The 22,663-nt window shown below is 39.3% G+C and overlaps 2 protein-coding genes and 1 non-coding gene across 9 annotated transcripts; 2 read left to right on the plus strand and 1 right to left on the minus strand.

The window, feature by feature from the left end:
- The first annotated feature begins 177 nt into the window (after nucleotides 1-177).
- Nucleotides 178-285, plus strand: LOC112724588 (small nucleolar RNA R71). Its single transcript, XR_003163743.1, has one exon. It is a non-coding gene; the product is annotated as a small nucleolar RNA R71 (small nucleolar RNA).
- A 7,541-nt stretch (nucleotides 286-7,826) lies between these two features.
- LOC112721413 (protein FAR1-RELATED SEQUENCE 5-like) lies at nucleotides 7,827-10,013 on the plus strand. The gene has a single exon (XM_025772477.1). It carries the CDS (start codon nucleotides 7,827-7,829, stop codon nucleotides 10,011-10,013), a length of 2,187 nt encoding a protein of 728 aa, XP_025628262.1.
- Nucleotides 10,014-11,778: 1,765 nt separating this feature from the next.
- LOC112721906 (uncharacterized) lies at nucleotides 11,779-18,684 on the minus strand. Of its 7 annotated transcripts, none has more exons than XR_011867581.1 (13): nucleotides 18,086-18,674; nucleotides 17,170-17,313; nucleotides 16,982-17,057; nucleotides 16,458-16,889; nucleotides 16,181-16,357; nucleotides 15,979-16,076; nucleotides 14,099-14,183; nucleotides 13,916-13,990; nucleotides 13,613-13,705; nucleotides 13,386-13,511; nucleotides 13,170-13,291; nucleotides 12,382-12,479; nucleotides 11,779-12,271 (listed from the first exon to the last, which is right to left on the minus strand). XR_011867581.1 is itself a non-coding variant. In XM_025772926.3 (13 exons), exons 1-13 carry the CDS (start codon nucleotides 18,358-18,360, stop codon nucleotides 12,152-12,154), a joined length of 1,902 nt encoding a protein of 633 aa, XP_025628711.1. In that variant the 5' UTR covers nucleotides 18,361-18,684; the 3' UTR covers nucleotides 11,779-12,151. The 7 variants fall into 7 exon arrangements, 4 of the variants coding, with proteins under 4 accessions (XP_025628711.1, XP_025628714.1, XP_072063011.1 ...); XR_011867580.1 differs by having other exon boundaries at nucleotides 13,386-13,520; XR_011867582.1 differs by having other exon boundaries at nucleotides 13,386-13,520; nucleotides 18,091-18,658.
- Nucleotides 18,685-22,663: the final 3,979 nt, after the last annotated feature.

The following is a 22,663-nucleotide window of genomic DNA, read 5'->3' on the forward strand; positions in this document are numbered from 1 at the left end:
CACAGGATTCCTTTCAGAAGTGTACATGAACTGGTTATTAGCAACCATGTCAATGAGTTCTTGAGCTTCTGCAGGCATTTTCTTTAGGTGAATGGATCCACATGCAGAAGTGTCCAGTGACATCTTTGATAGCTCAGATAAACCATCATAGAATATATCCAGGATGGTCCATTCTGAAAGCATGTCAGAAGGACACTTTTTGGTCAACTGTTTGTATCTTTCCCAAGCTTCATAGAGGGATTCACCTTCTTTCTGTCTGAAGGTTTGAACATCAGCTCTAAGCTTGCTCAGCTTTTGAGGAGGAAAGTACTTGGCTAAGAAAGCCGTGACCAGCTTATCCCAAGAGTTCAGGCTGTCTTTGGGTTGAGAATCCAACCATAATCTAGCTCTGTCTCTTACAGCAAAAGGGAAAAGCATGAGCCTGTAGACTTCAGTATCTACTCCATTAGTCTTAACAGTATCACATATCTGCAAGAATTCAGTTAAGAACTGAAAAGGATCTTCAGATGGAAGTCCATGAAACTTGCTGTTCTGCTGCATCAGAGAAACTAATTGAGGTTTCAGCTCAAAATTGTTTGCTCCAATGGCAGGAATGGAGATGCTTCTTCCATGTAAATTGGAATTAGGTGCAGTAAAGTCACCAAGCATCTTCCTTACATTATTATTATTTTCGGCTGCCATCTCCTTTTCCTGTTCGAAAATTTCTGAAAGGTTATCTCTGGATTGTTGTATTTTAGCTTCTCTTAATTTTCTCTTCAGAGTCCTTTCAGGTTCTGGATCTGCTTCCACAAGAATGTTCTTATCCTTGCTCCTGCTCATATGAGAAAGAAGAAGGCACAGAAAAATAATAATAATAATAGAGATCCTTTATTCCACAGTATAGGGATCCCTGTGTGAGTAGAAGAAGAGGGGGAGACAAAGAATGTAATATAATGGAAGAAACACAACTGTGAGGAGGCTAGAGATGTGAGATGAGATGTTAGGATATGAATGGATAAATAGAATAAGATGGGAGAGGGGGAATTTTCGAAAATATTTTTTGAAAAGGAGTTAGTGATTTTTGAAAATGGTTTTTTGAAAAATGTTAGTGATTTTTTTTTCGAAAAATTTTTTTTTTTTAAATTAAAAATAAAAATAAGAATAATTAGTTAATTAAAAAGAAATTTTTGAAAAAGAGGGAAGATATTTTCGAAAATTAGAGAGAGAGAGAGTTAGTTAGGTAGTTTTGAAAAAGTTAAGAAACAAACAAAAAGTTAGTTAGTTAGTTGAAACAAATTTTTGAAAAGATAAGAAGTTAGGAAGTTAGAAAAGATATTTTGAAAAGATATTTTTGAAAAAGATAAGATAAGAAGATATTTTAGAAACTAATTTTGAAAAAGATTTGATTTTTAAAATCTCAATTAATGACTTGATTCACAAGAAATCACAAGATATGATTCTAGAACTCAAAGTTTGAATCTTTCTTAATAAGCAAGTAACAAACTTCAAATTTTTTAATCAAAACATTAATTGATTATGTTATTTTCGAAAATTTGGTATAAAAATAAGAAAAAGATTTTTGAAAAATATTTTTGGAATTTTCGAAAATAACTAAGAATTTTGAAAAAGATTTGATTTTTTGAAAAAGATTTTGAAAAAGATAAGATTTTTAAATTGAAAATTTGATTTGACTCATAAGAAACAACTTGATTTTAAAAATTTTTGAAAAGGTCAACTCAAATTTTCGAATTTGATGAGAGAAAAATGGAAAGATATTTTTTTATTTTTGAATTTTTATGATGAGAGAGAAAAACACTAAAAATGATGCAATGCATGAAATTTTTAGATCAAAACAATGAATGCATGCATGAATGATATGAGTGTCAAGATGAACACCAAGAACACTTTGAATGTCAAGATGAACATCAAGAACATAATTTTGAAAAATTTTTAATGCAAAGAAAACATGCAAGACACCAAACTTAGAATTCTTTAATGCTTAGACACTAAGAATTCAAGAATGCATATGAAAAACATGAAAAGACACAAAACAAAAAATCATCAAGATCAAACAAGAAGACTTACCAAGAACAACTTGAAGATCATGAAGAACACCATGAATGCATGAGAATTTTCGAAAAATGCAAGATGCATATGCAAGTGACACCAAACTTATGATATGACTCAAGACTCAAACAAGAAACACAAAAATATTTTTGATTTTTATGATTTTCTAATTTTTTTGGATTTTTATTTTATATTTTTCGAAAAATTCTTTTGAAAAAGAAAATAAAGATTCCAAAATTTTTAATATGAATTCCAAGAATCTTAAGATGTTAGTCTTAAAGCTCCAATCAAAGGGTCAGGCATGGCTTAATAGCCAGCCAAGCTTTAATCAAAATATGAGTGTAATTCAGACATGACAAGCCTAACATGCTCTATCCAAAAGAATTAGACATGGCTTTACAACCAGCCATGCTTCACATGCTTCATGAAACACTGGAATTCATTCTTAAAAATTCTGAATAAAAAAAAAATTTTTTTGAAAACATTTTTATTTTTTTCGAAAACAGATGAGAAAATTTTAGAAATATTTTTGAAAATAAAATAAAAAGAAAATTACCTAATCTGAGCAACAAGATGAACCGTTAGTTGTCCAAACTCAAACGATCCCCGGCAACGGCGCCAAAAACTTGGTGCACGAAATTGTGATGTCCAGGCTCGAACAATCCCTGGCAACGTGAGCAACTTGGTACGCGTAATCGTGATTACACTTTAATGATGTAAAATTCATGGCTCTTTATTTCCCTGGCAATGGCGCCAAGAACATGGTGCCAATACCATGGTTCACAACTTCGATACAACTAACCAGCAAGTGCACTGGGTCGTCCAAGTAATACCTTACGTGAGTAAGGGTCGAATCCCACGGAGATTGTCGGTATGAAGCAAGCTATGGTCACCTTGCAAATCTCAGTTAGGCAGATATAAATTGATAATAGTGTTTTGGAATATTAATTAATAAAATAGGGATAGAAATACTTATGTAAATCATTGGTAGGAATTTCAGATAAGCGAATGGAGATGCTTTTCGTTCCTCTGAACCTCTGCTTTCCTGCTATCTTCATCCAATCAGTCTTACTCCTTTCCATGGCTGGCTTTATGTGATACATCACCACTGTCAATGGCTACTTTCGGTCATCTCTCGGGAAAATGATCCAATGCCCTGTCACGGCACGGCTAATCGTCTGGAGGCATCACCCTTGTCAATGGCTTCATCTTATCCTCTCAGTGAATAATATGCTCACGCACCCTGTCACGGAACGGCTATTCATCTGTCGGTTCTCGATCATGCCGGAATAGGATTTACTATCCTTTTGCGTCTGTCACTAACGCCCTGCAATCGCGAGTTAGGAGCTCGTCACAGTCATTCAATCATTGAATCCTACTCGGAATACCACAGACAAGGTTTAGACTTTTCGGATTCTCTTGAATGCCGCCATCATTCTAGCTTACGCCACGAAGATTCTGGTTAGGAGATCTAAGAGATACTCATTCTAGCTTAATTCATGTAGAACAGAAGTGTTTGTCAGGCACGCGTTCATAAGGGAGAAGGATGATGAGCGTCACACATAATCATCACCTTCCTCACGTTCTTGGGAACGAATGGATATCTTAGAAGAGAAATAAGAAGAATTGAATAGAAAATAGTAGTACTTTGCATTAATCTTTGAGGAACAGCAGAGCTCCACACCTTAATCTATGGAGTGTAGAAACTCTACCGTTAAAAATACATAAGTGAAAGGTCCAGGCATGGCCGTGTGGCCAGCCCCCATGGTCTAAGAACAATGCGTTCAAAGATGATCCTAAGATCCTAAGATGATCAAAAGATTAAAACTGAGACCAAAGATGTCAAATACAATAGTAAGAGGTCCTATTTATAATAAACTAGTCACTAGGGTTTACAGAAGTAAGTAATTGATGCATAAATCCACTTCCGGGGCCCACTTGGTGTGTGCTTGGGTTGGGCTTTAAGTGTTGCACGTGCAGAGGCCATTTGTGGAGTTGAACGCTAGTATTTGTGCCAGTTTGGGCGTTCAACTCTGGTTTTGGATCCTTTTCTGGCGCTGGACGCCAGATTTGGGCAGAGAGCTGGCGTCGAATGCCAGTTTATGTCATCTATTCTTGGCCAAAGTATGGACTATTATATATTGCTAGAAATCCCTGGATGTCTACTTTCCAACGCAATTGAAAGCGCGCCATTTCGAGTTCTGTAGCTCCAGAAAATCCACTTTGAGTGCAGGGAGGTTAGAATCCAACAGCATCAGCAGTCCTTCTTCAACCTCTGAATCTGATTTTTGCTCAAGTCCCTCAATTTCAGCCAGAAAATACCTGAAATCACAGAAAAATACACAAACTCATAGTAAAGTCCAGAAATGTGAATTTAACATAAAATCTATTAAAAACATCCCTAAAAGTAACTAGATTCTACTAAAAATATACTAAAAACAATGCCAAAAAGCGTATAAATTATCCGCTCATCATATAACCTAGATAAAAGTGAGGGAAACTTTTCTAATATAACCTTTTTATTTGAATCATGAGTTGTGATACATAAGTACTCATGACTTCCCTCATTCATAGTCTCAATATGATATCCATTTCGGCGAATATCTTTAAAGCTCAACAAGTTTCTTAGAGACTTGGTAGACAATAGTGCATTATTTATTATGAATTTTGTTCCTCCGAGAAACAAAATTATAGCTCTTCTGGAGCCTTCAATCACATTGCCTGAGCCAATAATAGTATTAACATATTATTCTTTTGGCACAAGATGGGTAAAATATATATCACTTTTGAGAATAGTGTGCAAACTTGCACTATCCACAAGGCATACATCTTCATTATATATCCTTGTAATTTTCTTCAAAGACAAATAATAATAATAAAATGAGTAGTATGTCTAGTTAAATTGAATACTTGATCGGAATATTTTTCTAAAAAATACTATACATAAAAATAATGTCATATACTAAAATTTTATTTTAAAACTGGACACGTTTAATGATTTCAAAATTCATAAAGATTAATATTTCATTATTTATATACATCATATTTGAAACTTAAATACATAGAAAATAAAACTTAACAATAAGTTCTTTACATTATTTATTTACATGGATACTTAACAATCCCACATATTAAACTATTCCATCATTGATCAAATAACCAATATTTCCTTCAACATCCTCAAAGAAATCATATACATCATAATGAGTGGTGGAATTTTCAGCATCATTTGAAACAAAATTCGTTTCCTTCCCTTTGTCGTATTTTTTCAAAGATGCTTGATAAAGATCAACTAAGTGTTTTGAGGTACGACAGGCACACGACCAATGACCCTTTCCACCACAACTGAAACACTTATCCTCTGTTGATTTATTTTGCCCAATATTTCTTTCTTTATCCCACTTCTGGTGAGATTCTCTCTTTTGAACATAATTCATTTTCCTTTCATAATTTTTCTTGTTATTAAAATCTTGCCATTTAACTCTTCTTGGGTAATGATTTGCCGCATTTATTTTAGGAAACGGGGCGGCGCCAGCTGGGCACGTTTCATGATTCTTTAAGAGCAACTCATTGTTGCGTTCCGCAACAAGAAGGCAAGAAATTAACTCAGAATATTTTTTAAATCGTTTTTCTCGATACTGCTGCTGCAGGAGCACATTTGAGGCATGAAAGGTCGAGAAAGTTTTCTCTAACATATCATTATCAGATATATTCGAAACATTGCCGAATTATATTCATTTATGGATTTAAAATCCTGTAGACGCAAGTGCGTCCATTCATATCGGACTTGAGGAAGTATCACCGTTTTTTATGATTGTACCTTTCTTCAAGGTCTTTCCAAAGATCTGCAGGATCTTTTAAAGTGAGGTATTCATTTTTCAATCCTTCGTCAAGATGACGACGAAGAAAAATCTTGACTTTGGCTTTATCCTTCTGGGATGCATTATTTTCAGCCTTAATGGTATCTCCAAGATCCATTAAATCAAGATGGATTTCAGCATCTAATATCCATGATAAATAATTGTTTCCAGATACATCAAGAGCATTGGATTCAAGATGAGAGAGCTTCGACATAATGAAAATTTGTTACCTGAGTCTTCCTAAAAATTTGATCAGTGTCTTGTGCTGATAACGTGTTGTAAAATAAATAACTAAAAAGGATAAATATAAAATAAGAAAGTGTAAATAGAAAATATAATTAGCTCAATAAAGATGATTCATATATGTATTTACTTAATATTATATGATATATATATATGGGTTCATCTACGGTAAAGTTGCAATTTCATACAGATTTACAGATTTTTGTCTTTTTTAAATCTGCGGACACGTGTTGCTTCTGTGAGGTAGCTCTCAGAAAGCTGGGGAAGCTCATGGAAGGGATGGCTGAGCCGGTTAGAAAGGTCAGCTGAGAACGGGGTTCGCGTTGCATAGAGTCCCGTTAGTGCCGTTGTTGGGCCTTGAGGTTTGACCCGGAAAAGAGTGGGGGTAGGCAAGGCAGTTGTTGCTGTGGGTCAATCTTCTCCTGTGGTCCAAAAGAACCCTAGCAGCGTTCAGGAAATTAGAGCCCCCGCGGGTATCGTGACTCCCATTGCAACCGGAGCTGCAGCTCCGTCCGGGTCAAGGACCACTCCAAGGACGCCATTCACCGGAGCATGCGTCGTTGCCAAGGACCGGTGGTGCAAACGAACGCCGTCGTAGTCAAGTGCGGTTGGCCTGTAGTTGGTGTTGCTGCCCGTCGTCCGCTGTGCGTGTAAGTCGAACGTAGGATCTGCTCTGCCCGATGAATCATCATCTTTGAGTGCTGGTCTCGAAATGTATTCAGGTTAGGTTGAGTATGAGTATTGCTTTTGAAACTTGTATTGTGAATTTGTAGATTCTGGTATTGGCTTAGAGGTGGAAATCTGAAATGCCGCTGATGTTGGGTAGTTGGTAAAAGAGTAAGTTAAATTAAATCATTGTTAGCATTTTAGGAACTCGTGAATGAACAAGTAGGTAAATTCATTAGACATTTGTGTTAGTTATAAGTTAGTAGGTTCAATATATTCTGGGTGTGATAAATTGTTAATGCAATGGGTAGTAGTAGCAATCTAGGGAAGATAATAGAAACATGGCTGTTGAGTGGTAAGTGCCTATTACCTCCCGTTAGGTAATTGTGATGTTATAGGAGGAAGGTTAAGGGCTTATATATTGTGCAAGGTGATTGATTATGTTAAACCGCTATTTAGATGTACCCTTGATGTAAGGTAGTTTGTTTATTCCAAATGGAATATGATTTCCCCGTTTACGGCTAAGTATGTGTGCTGCTATGAAATTAAGGACTTGTAGCAATCTACTAGGGAAGGGCATCTTCATGGACATTAGAGACATAGACATGGCATTTTCAATGTTTCGTTTCGTGGCGGGTTTAGCAACGAGTATATGATGAAAAGAAAGGTGTAAATGAATTCCAAGTTGATATTGATATGTTTTCTCCCTTTTGAGATGTGTTTTTTTTTTGTTGGGTTTTTGAAATGCTGGCGATAAAATTTTGAAAGGGTTTTTATCCTTTTGGGAAGAAATCTGCCGGGAACCTTGTTGAAGTTATGGTGCTGCGGAGGATAGGAAATTAAATTTTTTTTTAAGTCGGTAAGCTATGTATAGACAGTTACAATGCAGAGGTTTTGCCTTATTTGTTAAGTAAGATATAGTCCCTTTTTGATAGTTGTGGTTGATGTTCTGAGTACATCGTTTCTCTGTTTTGCATGTGATTAGGGTAGAAGGTTGCCCAGTTCTTGCCAATGGATTTCAGCAGTTTCTTTGATAGTGAGGGTGAAGACTCATTTGGGAGTGCCTCTGATGATGGTCGCGGACGTTATAGTGCGAGTGATGATGACTATGATGACGACGAGAACCTCGAGTGCAATGAGGCCCACGAAGGCGGGGAAAATAGTGAAGGCGGGGCCGATGATCGTAATGGGACGGGTGATGCAGATGATGCATCAGAGGGTGGTCTCCGCCAGCCGGTCGGGGCGAATGACTTCTTGGGAAAAGAGTTTGCAACGGAGGAGGATGCCTATGCTGCCTACAAGGAATTTGCTAAAATAAGGGGTTTTGGAGTACGGAAGGGAGATGTGGCTCGTGTGGATGGGGTGTTGATTAGGCGAGATTTTTTCTGCCATCGACAAGGTACAAGACATGCTAAGCACTACGACCGTCCTGAGCGAGTAAGGGAGGAGAGGTTGGAGAGTCGCACAGACTGTAAGGCCAAGTTGAAGATTTACTATGATATGCAGCATAGTGTATGGAGGGTCAGGACCATCGTCGACGAACACAACCACGAGCTTGCTCCAGCAGTGTTCGCACGTCTCCTTCCTAGTCATCGGAAGATGAGTGACGGTGACAAGGCACAGGTGGATAGTTTCAAGCAGTTTGGGATCCCCACGTCGAAGATAATGGCTTACATGGCGGGACAGTCTGGTGGGTATGGCATGCTCCGATTTACGAAACGGGATCTGTATAATTATGTCCATGGGCAAAGGGTTGCGCGAATATGCGACGGCGACGCTGCGGCGACTATCAGTTACTTGGAGGGAAAGGCAAATGCTGACATGAGGACGGTGGCCCGATACACACGGACGTCGGACAATCGTCTGGGTAGCCTAATCTGGGCTGACGGTGAGATGATGATGGATTATCAGCTATTTGGTGACGTGTTGGCTTTTGATTCGACGTACCGATCTAACAATTATAGGAAACCATTGGTGGTTTTCTCTGGGACAAATCACCACAAACAGACTTCGATATTTGGGTTCGCGTTGCTGGAGGATGAAGAGGTCCGCGCTTATAGGTGGGTGTTAATGAACCTGCTCGATGTCATGGGGCAGAAGATGCCTTGTGTAGTGGTTACCGACGGAGACAAGGCGATGCGCTCTGCAATTGCGGAGGTGATGCCGACGGTGACACATAGACTCTGTGGTTGGCACCTGGAGAAGAATTGCGTGCAACGGGTGAAAGAAGCAGAATTTCGCAAGGTGTTTCGGAAAGCGATTTATGCAAACTTTGAAATCTGCGAGTTTGAGGAGTATTGGAAGGCATCGGTCGAGTCGCTTGGCCTACATGATAACACTTGGGTTAAGTCCACGTATGAAAGTAGACATAGTTGGGCAACAGCGTACCTTAGGGGAACTTTTTGTGCGGGATATAGAACGACCTCTAGATGTGAAGGGATAAATGCTTTCATTAAGGGTTTCCTTAAATCAACCGATAGCATTTTGGAACTTGTGCATAGTTTGGATCGGGTTGTAAAGAACTACCGGAATAATGAAATAACAGCCCAATTCTACTCCACGTACTACAGTCCAGTGCTGACCACCAGCCTTGATTCGATCGAGCGGTTTGCATCGAAGGTGTATACAAGAGCAGTGTTTAGAGAAGTGAAGAAACAAATCAAGGCTGTGGCCACGCTATTGTTTCGGGGGAAGGATAGCATCAGCACGACAACTGTGTACACATTCTCGCGGATGGGGAAACCCAACAGAAAACACAAGGTATTGTTTGACCCGAACGAGGAAAAAATAGAGTGTGAGTGTTCCATGTGGAACAGTGAAGGGATTCCATGTAGCCATATCTTCTGTGCGATGAAGTACGAGGGTTTGGAAGAAATCCCGCCCGGTCTTATTCTAAGAAGATGGTGCAAGGATGCGAAGGATTGTAGATCCACCCAGGTTGATAATAAAGACGGCCCTGAAGGCCGCTTGCTGCGATACGGTGCCCTTTTTGGGGCAATGAGTTTAGTTGCGCAACTTGGGGCCGAAGATGCTGCAGAGTTTGTTGTGGCTAGGGATGGGATTGCCAGTCTAATCGAAACCCTTCAGCGGAGACACTTTGACAAGGTTGGGAGCAAACTTGGTCTATCGCCGTTATCCCAGATCAAGGACCCCGTTGTATCAAAGACAAAGGGGGCACCGAGGAAGGGAAGGAGTTAGAACCGGTTAGTCAGGGTGACGGCGCGCCAAAGAGACGCCGTTGTACCAAGTGTGGGGTTGCTGGTCACACGAGGAGGACTTGCACGTGGGACCGGGGATAGTGTGATGTTGGGACTTCTACTGCAGGTGGTCGAAGTTACGTGGATCATGGTTCGCATGATCCAGCTGCCCCTTCCGCGACGCGACAGCCACATCATTGTCACACAAACCAGGTAAGTGAGCGGTTTCATTTAGATTCGAAACAAGTGGGTAGCGTAGTTTGGTTAGTTTGATGCATTTTGTTCCATGAGTCCCGTGTTAGCTACCGTTGACCTTAGGGGCCCCTTTGCAAGTCATACACAAGCTTCTCTTTGCACTAAAATGTTTTAGTCGTTTTGGTTTGATATTTCTGCAATGTTGCAGCTTGGTGGATAATAGAATTGTCATTGTTTTATCAACAGTCTCTGTATCCGTATGCATAAGGAACTTCCGAGTAGGGTAGCTTGAGTGTGCTCTTTATAGTAGGTAGTAGGCAGTATAAATTGTTGATGCATGGAATTTTTTCATGCTTATGTCAGTATGTGAATTGATCACATGTGAATATCTTATGCTTCATTAGCAGGGAATGCAATCGCAGAGTGGCGACCCTTGTGACACTCTCCCGGCGCATGGAGCTGGGATGACTCCGCCTTTTACTCATGGGGGTAGCAGTCCATTTTGCCTAAACCCCGTCGGTGTAGGGGGTGGTGGCACAAACTTTTTCCTCGGCGGGCAACACATCGAGCAATTTTATACCACACAAGGCTGCTCGGGGCACATTGCGCAGCCTTCTGCACACGCTGCCAGCCCCAGCTTAGGGAACCCAAATGCTTGGACAAATGAGGAATTGTTTGAGAGGTGGCTCACACAGGTACGGTTCGGATAACCGGGATTTGATACACATTATTATGAGCTTCCATATTCCTGTTTTATGGTTTTAAGTTAACGAAAGAGTTATTTTCTTGTCGTTTCGCAGAATGTTGTCGGTTGAATGGCCAGCAGCGGAAAAGCTGGAAGTGTCCCGAAGGAATGAGTCGGACGATTGCTATCAGTGATTAGACCTGTTTGAGTCTCGCTGTCCGCTTGGAGCCGCCAACCTGAACGAAACTGTTGTACTCTATTGCATTCCATATTATTGTACATCAAAAAAACAATTTACGTGCATGTGAGTGGTGCTCATGTCTTGTGCGTGTATTGTGCTATGTATACTATGTTCAACTTTCTTTTTCCTTTCGTGAGTTGGGGTAGTTATATTCCAAACTAAAGAATTGCAACAGGTGTGTATTGGATATGTGAGAGTTGGGGTAGTTATATTTCAAACTAAAGAATTGCAACAGGTGTGTATTGGATATGTGAGATGTACACAGGTGTCAGAGACAAAACATGTGTTATTACTTTTAGTGAAAAAAGTTTGCATTCTTTATGTGTCATCCGACCAGCCGACCTAGGTGGTTTTGTTTGGTTGGCGTGGGGAAATTTAAAAGAGACGCCAAAATGAAACTCGGTCTTGTTCAAATAAGAAAGAAGAAATAATTAATCTAAACCGGAAGGAAAATGTGCAACTGGAGTTAAGTTTGTGATTTAATTAGGGTTTTAAGGTCTTGCAATTGTGGCACACCTAATGTTTCTTGGAAGGCAGTTAATTAGGCCAAAATATGCTACATCTGTATGGCCTGATGCTGCTTAGATATGCTGTTTTCAGGATTGGGAAAGAATCTCAAAATAGCTTGCCTTCTACTGTGCAATGTTTATGAAAAATATTCTTTCAATCGCTGATCATTTTTATGTACAATGGTGTCCGTCACATGAAATTAAAAAACAAACTTGTGTATACAATATCCCAATGCATCCAATCCACAAAATGCTTAGGTCTGTGTAGAAGGGTAACAGTCCTCGCACAGTCATGGGGGTTTCGAATGGGCAACAATTTTAGGCTATATACAGAACCACAATACTGCAGCAGTTTTGTCTCAGGCTATATAAACAAAAAACAAAATGGAAAATGGAACTAAATTTTTCCATGATACATTCAGGGCTCCGATCCAAAAAATAAGGACCCCTGCTGCAGCCATAGAGAAAGTGTTAATAAATGGTCGGAGGCGACCACGATGTCTACGTTGCTAAGTTGACTTTGTCTCCCAGTGTGCGAACGCCTTTGTGACCACCTCGTGTGCAATTTCGTTGTGTGACTTCAGCACTAAATCGACTGCCAATCGCATCCGCCTCGCACTATTCACATGCTGAAAAAAAGGGCAACACCAGCAAACCAAATTTATTACCAACAAGAAACACTCCACTTTATTGAATACCCACAAGGAAATATAATAATGATAAAGTGAACCACTCATACCTGTACTCCATAATCTTTCCATAAGTGTTCTCGTATCATCCATTGGGCGACCCATACACCGCAGTCCATCCTATTTAAGCAAACCGGTAAGGATAAGACTGTAGGCATTAATGGAAGAAGACTCAAAATTTGGAAGCAGAGCATAGTAATAAAAATCAGAAACATCATTTTAAATGCAACACGCGACATCGCTTTCATGTTGAACAAGTGATTCTTTCACAGTAACCTGCATTCTCAAGCCTGATCTTCAGACCTCATAGTTGAGTGGAACCATGTTAACACAGAAATCTATACTCTTTAGTTTCCCCATCTTGTGGTCTTGTAATTCCCACGCTCTCCCAAATTCTGGAACTATGTTCTAACCTCATGATGTTGTTTACGTAGTTGGAAGGCAACTCAATATGCCAGATAACATAAAGTTGTTTAGGTAGTTGGTAATAAACTTTATGAAATGAAATATGAATGCCTGAGTTGTGTAAAGAACGGAATCGTTTGTTTTCACACACACGCATGACAAATGAACAAAAAGGAAAAGTTTAATCTTATTGCAATTAAGTTAATTAGTGCACGGTGAGGACACACCTACAAATGACATCGGAATGCATGTCAGTAAAATCAGCAAGTGGGTGGAATTGCGTAGATGGGGGGAAACAACTTAGATGGGTCACTCATGATGACCTAATTGGAACTTGACTTTAGAGGATCGAAAGAGTTACGTGAATGGATAGTAAGACTTACGTGAATGGATACTACGGACACATGTATTATGAAAAGACGTAGCTACTTACGAGTTCCGCTCTTGTTGAGGGATATCCGGCTCTTCAAAGTCAAACGCCGAAAACCTAGGACGCAGTGCCCCCTCGGCCGATAGCCACGACTTGCCTAACGTCACTCCCTCGAGATACAGTGCCTACAAAAATCGAGGACATTGCACATTCATATTCATATGGCTGAAATATCACCTGGTACATATTTGACAGTTTCACAAACATAAAGTTGCTTACCACTCGAAGCATCCCTGTTTTCCTTGCATCGGCTTCATTCGGGTCGCGAAGTGAATCCAGATATATCAACTTCCTCCGCGGCACGTCGATAATCATAAGGTACCAGTGCTGGTCACACCACATCGGCTGATAAATCTAAAAAGAAACCCGGCATCCCAGAAAAGCAACTCATTAAACTTATCCATCCAAGGGACAAACAGGGAAAAACAGGGGGTCCGTGTACATACCCGGCTAACACGATCCACCTTGCTCCGCATGTACTTGTTACGTATGGAGGTGATGTTCCCGGACGTCATGGAACGACCGTCAATTGCAGCTTGCTGACAATCAAAGAGACGCACTTTATTAGAGGATTTGGTCGTCAAGGGGCAGGGTCATTTCTATTATAAGACTGTCAACATAAAACCTCTACTAATACTTAAGTTGAACAAACACTAAATAAGAGAGCAATCATATCATGAAATTTACTAACTTCAGGATGCAAAAAGTGAATCAATCTTCTTGGCACAGAGTGAAGTGGGCGGTCTTACCATAAGGCTTGTGGGTAGGAACCAACAGTGTCGCTCGGCAGAAGTTGTGAGCATGCGAACCACAGCATTCAGGACCTGCACCATCCCGCCAAAAAGGAAAACTCGTCAGTATGATTTAGAGAGTTTACGAAGTGAAGTTGGGTCTTGACTGAAGCATTTGAGCAGTTGCTAATGTTTACTCACATCATCCACGACCTCACATTTTGGAACAAGGGTAAGGAGCGCTCCCCTGCTACATATACAGTCGCCGACGTCGATCAGAATCTCCCTGTCCTCATACGAAAGTACACAACAGTAACTATGTCAACACAATTTTAGTTATGTAATTAATACAACGGCATGTATATTCCAGAAAAGGTTTTTTTCCGGTTATCTCAATGTTGTCACGCTCAGACCTTTAATAATTTTATTAATGGGGACATCTCTATGAATTCCTCAGCATCACATGACATATCACTCTCGAAATAAAAACTACATCTCAATATATATATCTGCGTAACACTTAAACTAAAGTAACTAAGTTTGTAAAAACCAAAAACCGTAGAGAAAAATGTAAATATATATACGTTTGGTAGATCTAATTTAGCTTTGGTTAATTGACTGCTCGGGGAGAAGGGCGACAGTTGTTATCATTGGTTTACCTGTTTGGTTTACTTTATTTTACAGAATTGCCTATGGTGGGTAAACTTAGAACTGGTTCTTAAAGGATCTAGGCTGTATATTCCAATTTGATTTTTTTTACTGGTACCATACAAAATAGTGTAAATTTGTTAAGTATTGCTTTAGAATTATGCGAATTACAAAAGAACCCGTTGGATTAAGTAAAAAACTAATGACTTAGACAATTTTTTTAACATTACATTTAAAAATTACTATAATATTTTTATAGGAATAAATAACAAAAAATATCTGATAAGTAAATTAATTTTATATTCAACTTTTACCGAATATCTTTTTTTTCTTCCTATGTTTTCCTCTTTCTTTTTCGATTGATTTTTATTCTGGCAATAAAGAACTGAATTTATTTTGGTTGAACTTAATTACTAAAATAAGTTAGTTATGTAACAGTTTTATAATTAAGTCAAACTAAATTAGTGTAAACTCAACAGAATAAAACAAAATATTTGCATGTCTCTTCACTTCATATTTTTTGCACTTTCTGTCTCACACAAATTTTTGTTTCAAAGTACAAAAACTTATTAGTATAGTACACAAATTTTTTAAGCAGAGCATAAAGAATTTTTTAATAACAAACTTATTGATATATAGTATAAAAGTTTTTAGTATATAGTATAAAAATATTTGCTACAAATATATTTAATTAGTTGGATGAGTATTTAACGGATAAAAATTTTTGCTGACTTCATTTTAAGAGAGTAAATAACATTTTTAACGTAAATTTTAAGGAGACAAAAATGTTCTCATTGTTCATATTTGGCATACTTACATACCTCATAATACCAAATTTCAAAAAACTAAATTACCTTTACATCATTAATTAAGATTGGTTGTATTAAAAATAAAGATTGTATACATAAAAAGGACTTAAATACTTTTATATTTAACTTCTAAAACACTAAACTAAATTTTTAAGAAAAATCATAAACGACTAAATACTCTTTTATAGTAAAATTTGTTTAACTATACTAAAAATTATAAATCTCAACTTTTTAACAGACTGAACCATCCCTATATGTTTGAAAGAATAAAGCAACATCTGAAGATTAATTAAAAAAAATTAAAAGAATACCATCATAAGACTATATTATATTATATAGTTGTATTAAAATTTAAAAATTTGAATTTGATTTTAAAAACAAAAAAATATTCTTAATTCATATTAAGTACTAAAGTCCTTTCAATCATTATTAGCATAAAAAGAACTAAATTATTTTTATAGAATTAATTTTGCTTATTCAATCATATTAGAAATTAGAGTTGTAATATAAAATTGAAAAGATTAAACAGGGATATTTATGATTAGAATTAGATTTATATGATAAATTAAAAACCTGTATTACACAAGAACCCCAACATTATCACCAGTGGAGAATCTTACGTACCCCTTCGGAAGGTCTTCACTAAAGATGTAGGTTGCGACGGCCAACTCATGTCTGGAAAGATTCATCGCGTCAGTAGGACGGAAGACAAGGTTCATTATCTGCAGGAAATAGTGACATGTTATGCGTGACTCGCCTAGCGGGTCAAGTTATTGGATAATAGGATTTGGAATGCTGTATCGAAACATGGAATGTAACTCCTAACCTGCGGGATTCGCTCAACTTTCATTCTCAGCAGACTGCCTAAGTTCACCACATCATCGGGAATAGCCGGCTGCTCGAGGCGGGGATGACCTCCGGCTCCGCCATAAACCAAACGTTGGACTTTGGAATCCCGGCCCAATGGGTACGAGTCGGCGACCGTGTCAGAGGTCAAATCCACCTGAAATGGTCCACCGAATTTCGTTAGCGAGAACCAGGCAGGTTGTTATGAAGTCACTAGTTTTCATGATTAAACAAGCAAGAACCGGAATAAAACACACCACTTCAGCTGACCGCTTTGCAGATGCGGCATTTGGACTTGGAAGGGGTGATAACCTACGGAACTTGTTTCTCCTCGTGGTACCCACAATGTGGTCGACACTGAACATGGTGTCGATCACTGGTCGGATTGTTTCGGGCCGAGCCTTGTGCATTTTACCGGATCCATGTCGGTTCCCCGGTTTCTGACCTCTCACTGGCCTTCCTTGGCTTTCCGACAAATTTCTCAACCGGCTGCACTTGCACCAACCACAACACCTCTCCGATGCTGATGTTACCTGAAGTAAGGACTTCAATCCACCCAGGTCAGTGATCGCAGCTCTGATTTCCGCCATAACCGCTTCATGGCGGGAAACAACCTCTGACAATAATTTCATATCGTACCGCATACCGGAGACCGTACTAACGACGGTCTCTGCAACGGGACTGCAATCCTACTCGACACAAACAACAACGGATTATACATTAGTTACTGTGGTTCAATAAGGGATAACATGAATTGGCATAAGTAGTTGATGATGCTTACATGGCGGTATGCCCCGCAGGAAGAGCCACAACTTGCAGCTGAGAAGAGAGAACCATCAATGCCCGCTAGCGGACCCCTGCATGAACAACTTATGACAGTCAGAATGCATCTCGAATCATCGACCACTTGGAACATGAACAACTTATTACGCAAAAGTTACGACTTCAGGAAGACATTCACGGCCTTACGCGAAAGGGGTTTGTTTTGTGCTTTTTCGGGCACAAGACACAGCGGATGTCCCACCGGTGTGGAGCTGCGACGGAATGGGATCATCGTACGGCTGCAAAGGGCTGTCACCTGGTTGCTGCCCAGTAGAGAGGCGGGTGGAAGTCCTGCAAGAAACATATTGGAATAAGTCCGTGAGATAAATAAACACATATATAAACATACTTATAGTCAGACATGAAATTCAAAACATGATGCATGCTTAAAAATTTGCAGCAGTCCAATAAAAGAATAATCCAGTATGTAAGAAGGCGTCCCAATCCATCCCCAGATCTCAAACAAACACCAATGAGCGACTGTTATTACTAAAAATCTCAACCTCTTCACTCGAGGTTATCATGGCATCATGTAAGGTACAAATTGGTGTCAACATACGGAAATGCAAAGCAAAAACTCCTTCTTTGTTATAATATTTCACTGGTTAAATAGTGAGAAGCCGTAATATCAAAGGATAGAACCACAAGTGAACAGACGAAGTTACTCCAGGCAAACAAAAAGTAATCTGGATACCCAAATTAGAAAGAACCTCAGAAATTATTTCGGGCAGCAGGAGCAGTTTTAAAATGTCACCAGCAGTTTTAGCATGGCAGATAATCATCTTCCACTCAGTGTGCAACTCATTAAATGAATGACAGCAAAACACAGTATAACAATCATAAGGTACAAGTAACCCAAAAACAATGCTTTATGAAATTAACAACACAGCACGAACATGTAAACCTGCGAAACCAAATTTGGTGTTGGAAATCAAATTTCCAACAACACCAATCCAACCATAACAAACGAAGGGGAAGACATATTACGCATGACGAGAACAATTAAAATTAAAAGTCTGAACTAATAAAACGTCGAAGAGCTACGAGATGGATAAGAATTCACATTACAACGGAGCGGTCCCGAACATCAGACAGTCTATCGAGAGGAATGAGCTTTACATCGCGACGGAGAGGGATGAATGGACGGATGACAATGGCGAAACGGTTGGGGAATGGAGGGTTGGTTGGGAAAACAGAGCCCGAACAATTACTCCACCGGGCGGGGTTCAGGAATAACCCGATGGCTACGCAGGTGGTGCAATCCTCGGGAAAAGAAGGCGTCGCTAGGGTTCGCCAGATACACCGGCGTATAGGCTGGCGGAAATGGTCGCGGACCATCTGGGACGAAGGGCTGCGTCGCGCGAACGTGGTTTCCAGGCCGACGGCGGCGGAGCCAGAACGTCGAGGAACGACGATGAGAGAAGGCTGCTGCAGCGGTGCCCAGAAGCTGCGTTGGTGTTAACTGCTCTGCGTTCCTCAGGGTCTACGCTCAGACAAGGGGGAGACGGTGGTGAGGGGGTGACGAGGAGCTCCATGAGAGGAAGGAGAAGAGCGGCTGATACCTACTGTGAGATTGGGCTGCCCACGAAGCCCCCCGGCATATGCTGAATGGTTAGGGTTCTGCTAACCAACGGACGAAGGAAGGCTAAGCCAACCAATACCGCAAACACATTGCTCTCATATTTGGGCCCATAAACTGAATGGGCTGGGTTATTGAGTTAAAGGACCTCAGCATATCCTGGATGTGTTTGGTTACTGTCTTTGGATATGGGCCTGGTGGGCCACTTGGCTGTTTATTTCACAAACATACCCCATACGCATAGATGTCTAAACCGCTCCGGCAATAAACTAGGAACGAGGATCTGCAGTGCCTAAACCCCGTAGCTGGGTTCCACGAATTTAACCAGAGGCCACAAATTTAACCATTAATGGCTCTCCCACAAGACTAGGAACTAAAGCTATGGGACAAAAAAAATAGGCCCACACCCATTCTGCAAACTCCCCCAACTGGGCCCGGTAGTAGTACACGTGTGTACGACTTAAGTTGGGCCATCCACGCCCACGAGGGAAGGATCCACAGGCAAGGAAAACAAAATTCGGACATGGAACTGTGATGTTCGATTATCGCTTTGCCACATGGCGCCGACCCGTTTAACAGTGGCATCAACTGCCGGAGAAAAGCCACCACTGGGGGACTAACCAACCCAAATACCTGGGATAGCATTGCGTTGTTTCTCAACACAACTTGACGAATGAACGAAACTCTTCGGATTGACTGGTCCTTCACCCTTCCACAAAGAGCCCCATCATGGCCTGGATGTACATCTTGTTTTCACGGAAGTAACAAGGATTGCACATCCCTAAAGCCCGTACGACAACCACTTTATGCCTAATATGCCACCTTGCAGGTAACCATCTCAAAGCCTCCTTCTGACGAGAAAAATCATTAGCTACTTCCAAACAGGGGAAAAGACATAGCATTCACGTGTTACGGTGCCACTTGGAAGGCGACAAAGTGAGACCATGCGAATGAAGTGACTGAAGCAGGAATAAAGCTGAATGCATGAATGCCAACAACCTTTAAGAGGCTCCTACTTACATGGGATTCGAAGCACGCGTGGCTTTGGTTAGATTCTCCCGTGAAGTTAAACAGGGTTCTTCATTGGTACAGGGTTCCGATGTTCTCCCCTGCTTATCCACACGTTGGGAGTTGTTGGGAGAATATCATCATGTGTTATGCTTAGGGAAGCTAACAGAGGCAGAATGCACCCTCTCTAATCTACCAGCTAAGATTCCCCATGATACACCAATATAAAACTGTTTAAAATAATTTACGAAATTGCCCTTATGTGTATGGGCTGGGCTCCACAGGAAGGCCTCTCTAAGGAAAATTCCCGCCACGTGTCCGTGCAAACACATGGTTCCATGTCTAACATCGTCATTTTGGTCCTGGACGTCTCCCGAGAACACGATTTGCACAGCCGTGCCCTGTCATTCACCATGTCCCATCATCCTTCCTCACGTCCTGGACGCCTGCGTCTTGGCGGGAAAGTGAAGACCCCCCTATCAAATTCCGAACGACGTCACATGGGGTAATATATTTCCCGGGAATAAATTGCAAGAACCCCCTTAGGCCAATTAACCCTCTCTTCTATAAATTCCAGGGACCTCCTGGAAACCAATGTAAAATCAAACCAAGGGTTGCACCCTTCTCACGTCACAACTCATACCCTCCTTCAACACGGGAAGCTTCTATAGAGCTATGAAATTTGCCATAACCAAGACTCCCCCACGACGCGGAAAACAAAATCCCCGCTGTCTATGCTGAGAACCGAAACCTCCAATGGGCTTGGGTGAAATCGACAAACTTTTCTTCAAGCTTCTACCAATATAACTACGACCACTTTCTCCCCTGTTGCACTCCGTGGCCAATCTCACATTTAAGAAGGCCACCGCGACTTGCACGATTGCCTCTCTACCAGTGTGTTTAGCGTCGATCTATGCAAGCCACGCAACCGGGTTCCAACAACCGTCACCGTCTTTGGCCGACACCGTCCGCAAGCAACAAGTCTTCCTTGGCGGTGCACAAAACAGCAACTCCGTCACATTGATATTATTATTCGTGGCAGCATATTTTTTTTCTACTACTATATCTTGTAAAATTTGTAAAACACTATATGAATCCAACGTAAGGGATATTTAATGGCCCTACTTACTAACACAGTGTGAGGCTAAGATACGTCTATTGGTTTCACTCCCACGTCCATTTTCTTTGGCGTTCAACTGCATACATTGGTAGGTTTATGCATGCATGACGTGACTTCCAGCGCCAAGCCATGTACTTTACGTGGGGTGGACACTCTTCTGTGCATGCACGTTAACGTTACTCATTACGGGCATGGATGAGGTGGGTTTTATTAGTTATCGTGCACACAGATGAGTAACCTTTAAACTTGAATTCATCTCCTCCTCCCTACCCTTCAGCGATTTTGTTACCATGCAGCTGCGTTTTTTTTTTTTAAGAATTCCAGACAAGGCAGTGTTTAGGTTGTTCTCGAACGTAGCCGTCATGGACGTGCATCATATTTCCATGACGCATGATATATGAACACAACCTTTATTCCCCCAGTGAAAGACTATGAACGGTTAAAGGGAGAATATCGAAAAAAAAAATAAAACTAAATGCTGAGAACGTAAAAATAATTCACTTGCCACGATCTTCTAAGACAATATGGACTAATAACACAACTGGCCCAGAAAAAAGAAAACTCGACCCAATATTAAACACGGCTTAAATAGCTTTGCTGTTGTTTTAAGACATTATTAAAGATAATAATAGTAAAATAATTATAAAAGGTCGTGTTTCAAAAAAAATAAAGGCAAACAGTAATTTTTTATAAATAAAAAAAAAATTAAACACTAGTTGTAAATACAGTTAAAACATTATGTTTCTGTAATTTTTAACAATTAATATTTCAAATTGAATACATAATTATTAAAAAAGATTTTTAACAAAAATAATCATATATAAAAAATTATAGAAGAAGAAAATTTGTCTTTATTTGAAATAGACGTTTTCCTTGTCTTAAACTTCTATTTATAGGTTAAATTTTTTAATGTTTGAATCCCGAAAACTTATGGCACAATAAAATAGGAGTGTTCGGAGTGCGGTTTGGTTCGGTTTTAAGGAAAAATTTCATCTCATCCGAACGCTTAATTTATGTGCGGTGCGGTTTGGATTGAATGAACTTTTTTTGAAAATCCGATCCGATCCGATCCGATTACAAACGGTTTGGATCGGTTTGGATTTGCGATTTTTTAAATAAAAAAAATTAAATACATATAACAAGTCTTAACATCAAATTTTAAATAATCTACAATGACATAAAAAGTCTTAACATATCTTAAAAAGCCGACAATAACATAACAATAGAAATAAAATTATAGGTTAGTTAAAAGAAATAAATAAATAATATGCTAAACATAAAATATATATTAAATAATAATAATACATGAATAATAGAAAAATGTATAACAAATTTAACATGTTATAAATATAATTGTAAATATAATATTAAAATAATATTATTATAGCACATTGAGCGGTTTAGATTGGATTGGATCGGTTATGAAAAGTAGATCCAAAATCCAATCCAATCCAGCGGTTTGCAAAAAATAGAATCCAATCAAATCCGAGTTAGTGCGGTTTTAATCGGTTTTTGATTTGGATTTGATTGGATGAGTGGTTTAATTTGAATCGGTTAGAATTTGAACACCCCTACAATAAAACCTCTCCAATTACTATATTTTAAACTTAAATTTTTTTACTTTTCCTCAATTAGTAGGGTTACGATCGTTACAAAGGTCAAAACCTACATCCTCTTTCAACAAAATTATCGACGAAAAAAATTAACGAAATGTGATAACAAAAATTGATAGCTGTACAAAAAAAAAAATCAAGTTATTTGACCAAGAATAATTTTTTTCCCCTCTCTTATAATTTGTTACGATTACTTTTGTCGAAATAATTTCTTATAATCATGTTTATAATTATATAACATACCTTTATTAAAACAACACAGAAATAATGTTTTTCATTATAGTTATAATTATTATTTCCATTTTTTATAAAATGTTTATT

Source organism: Arachis hypogaea, chromosome 11 (assembly GCF_003086295.3).
Source record: "Arachis hypogaea cultivar Tifrunner chromosome 11, arahy.Tifrunner.gnm2.J5K5, whole genome shotgun sequence".
Classification (NCBI taxonomy): Eukaryota; Viridiplantae; Streptophyta; class Magnoliopsida; order Fabales; family Fabaceae; genus Arachis; species Arachis hypogaea.

Coding starts and splice junctions, on each gene's coding strand:
- LOC112721413 (XM_025772477.1), top strand. CDS start 7,827: ATGGATTTCAGCAGTTTCTTTGATAGTGAGGGTGAAGACTCATTTGGG.
- LOC112721906 (XM_025772926.3), bottom strand. CDS start 18,360: ATGGTCCGCGACCATTTCCGCCAGCCTATACGCCGGTGTATCTGGCGA. Junction 13,991..14,098: donor AATGTGAGGTCGTGGATGAT/GTGAGTAAACAT, acceptor GGGATGGTGCAG/GTCCTGAATGCTGTGGTTCG. Junction 12,452..13,169: donor CCTCAACAAGAGCGGAACTC/GTAAGTAGCTAC, acceptor TTGCTTAAATAG/GATGGACTGCGGTGTATGGG.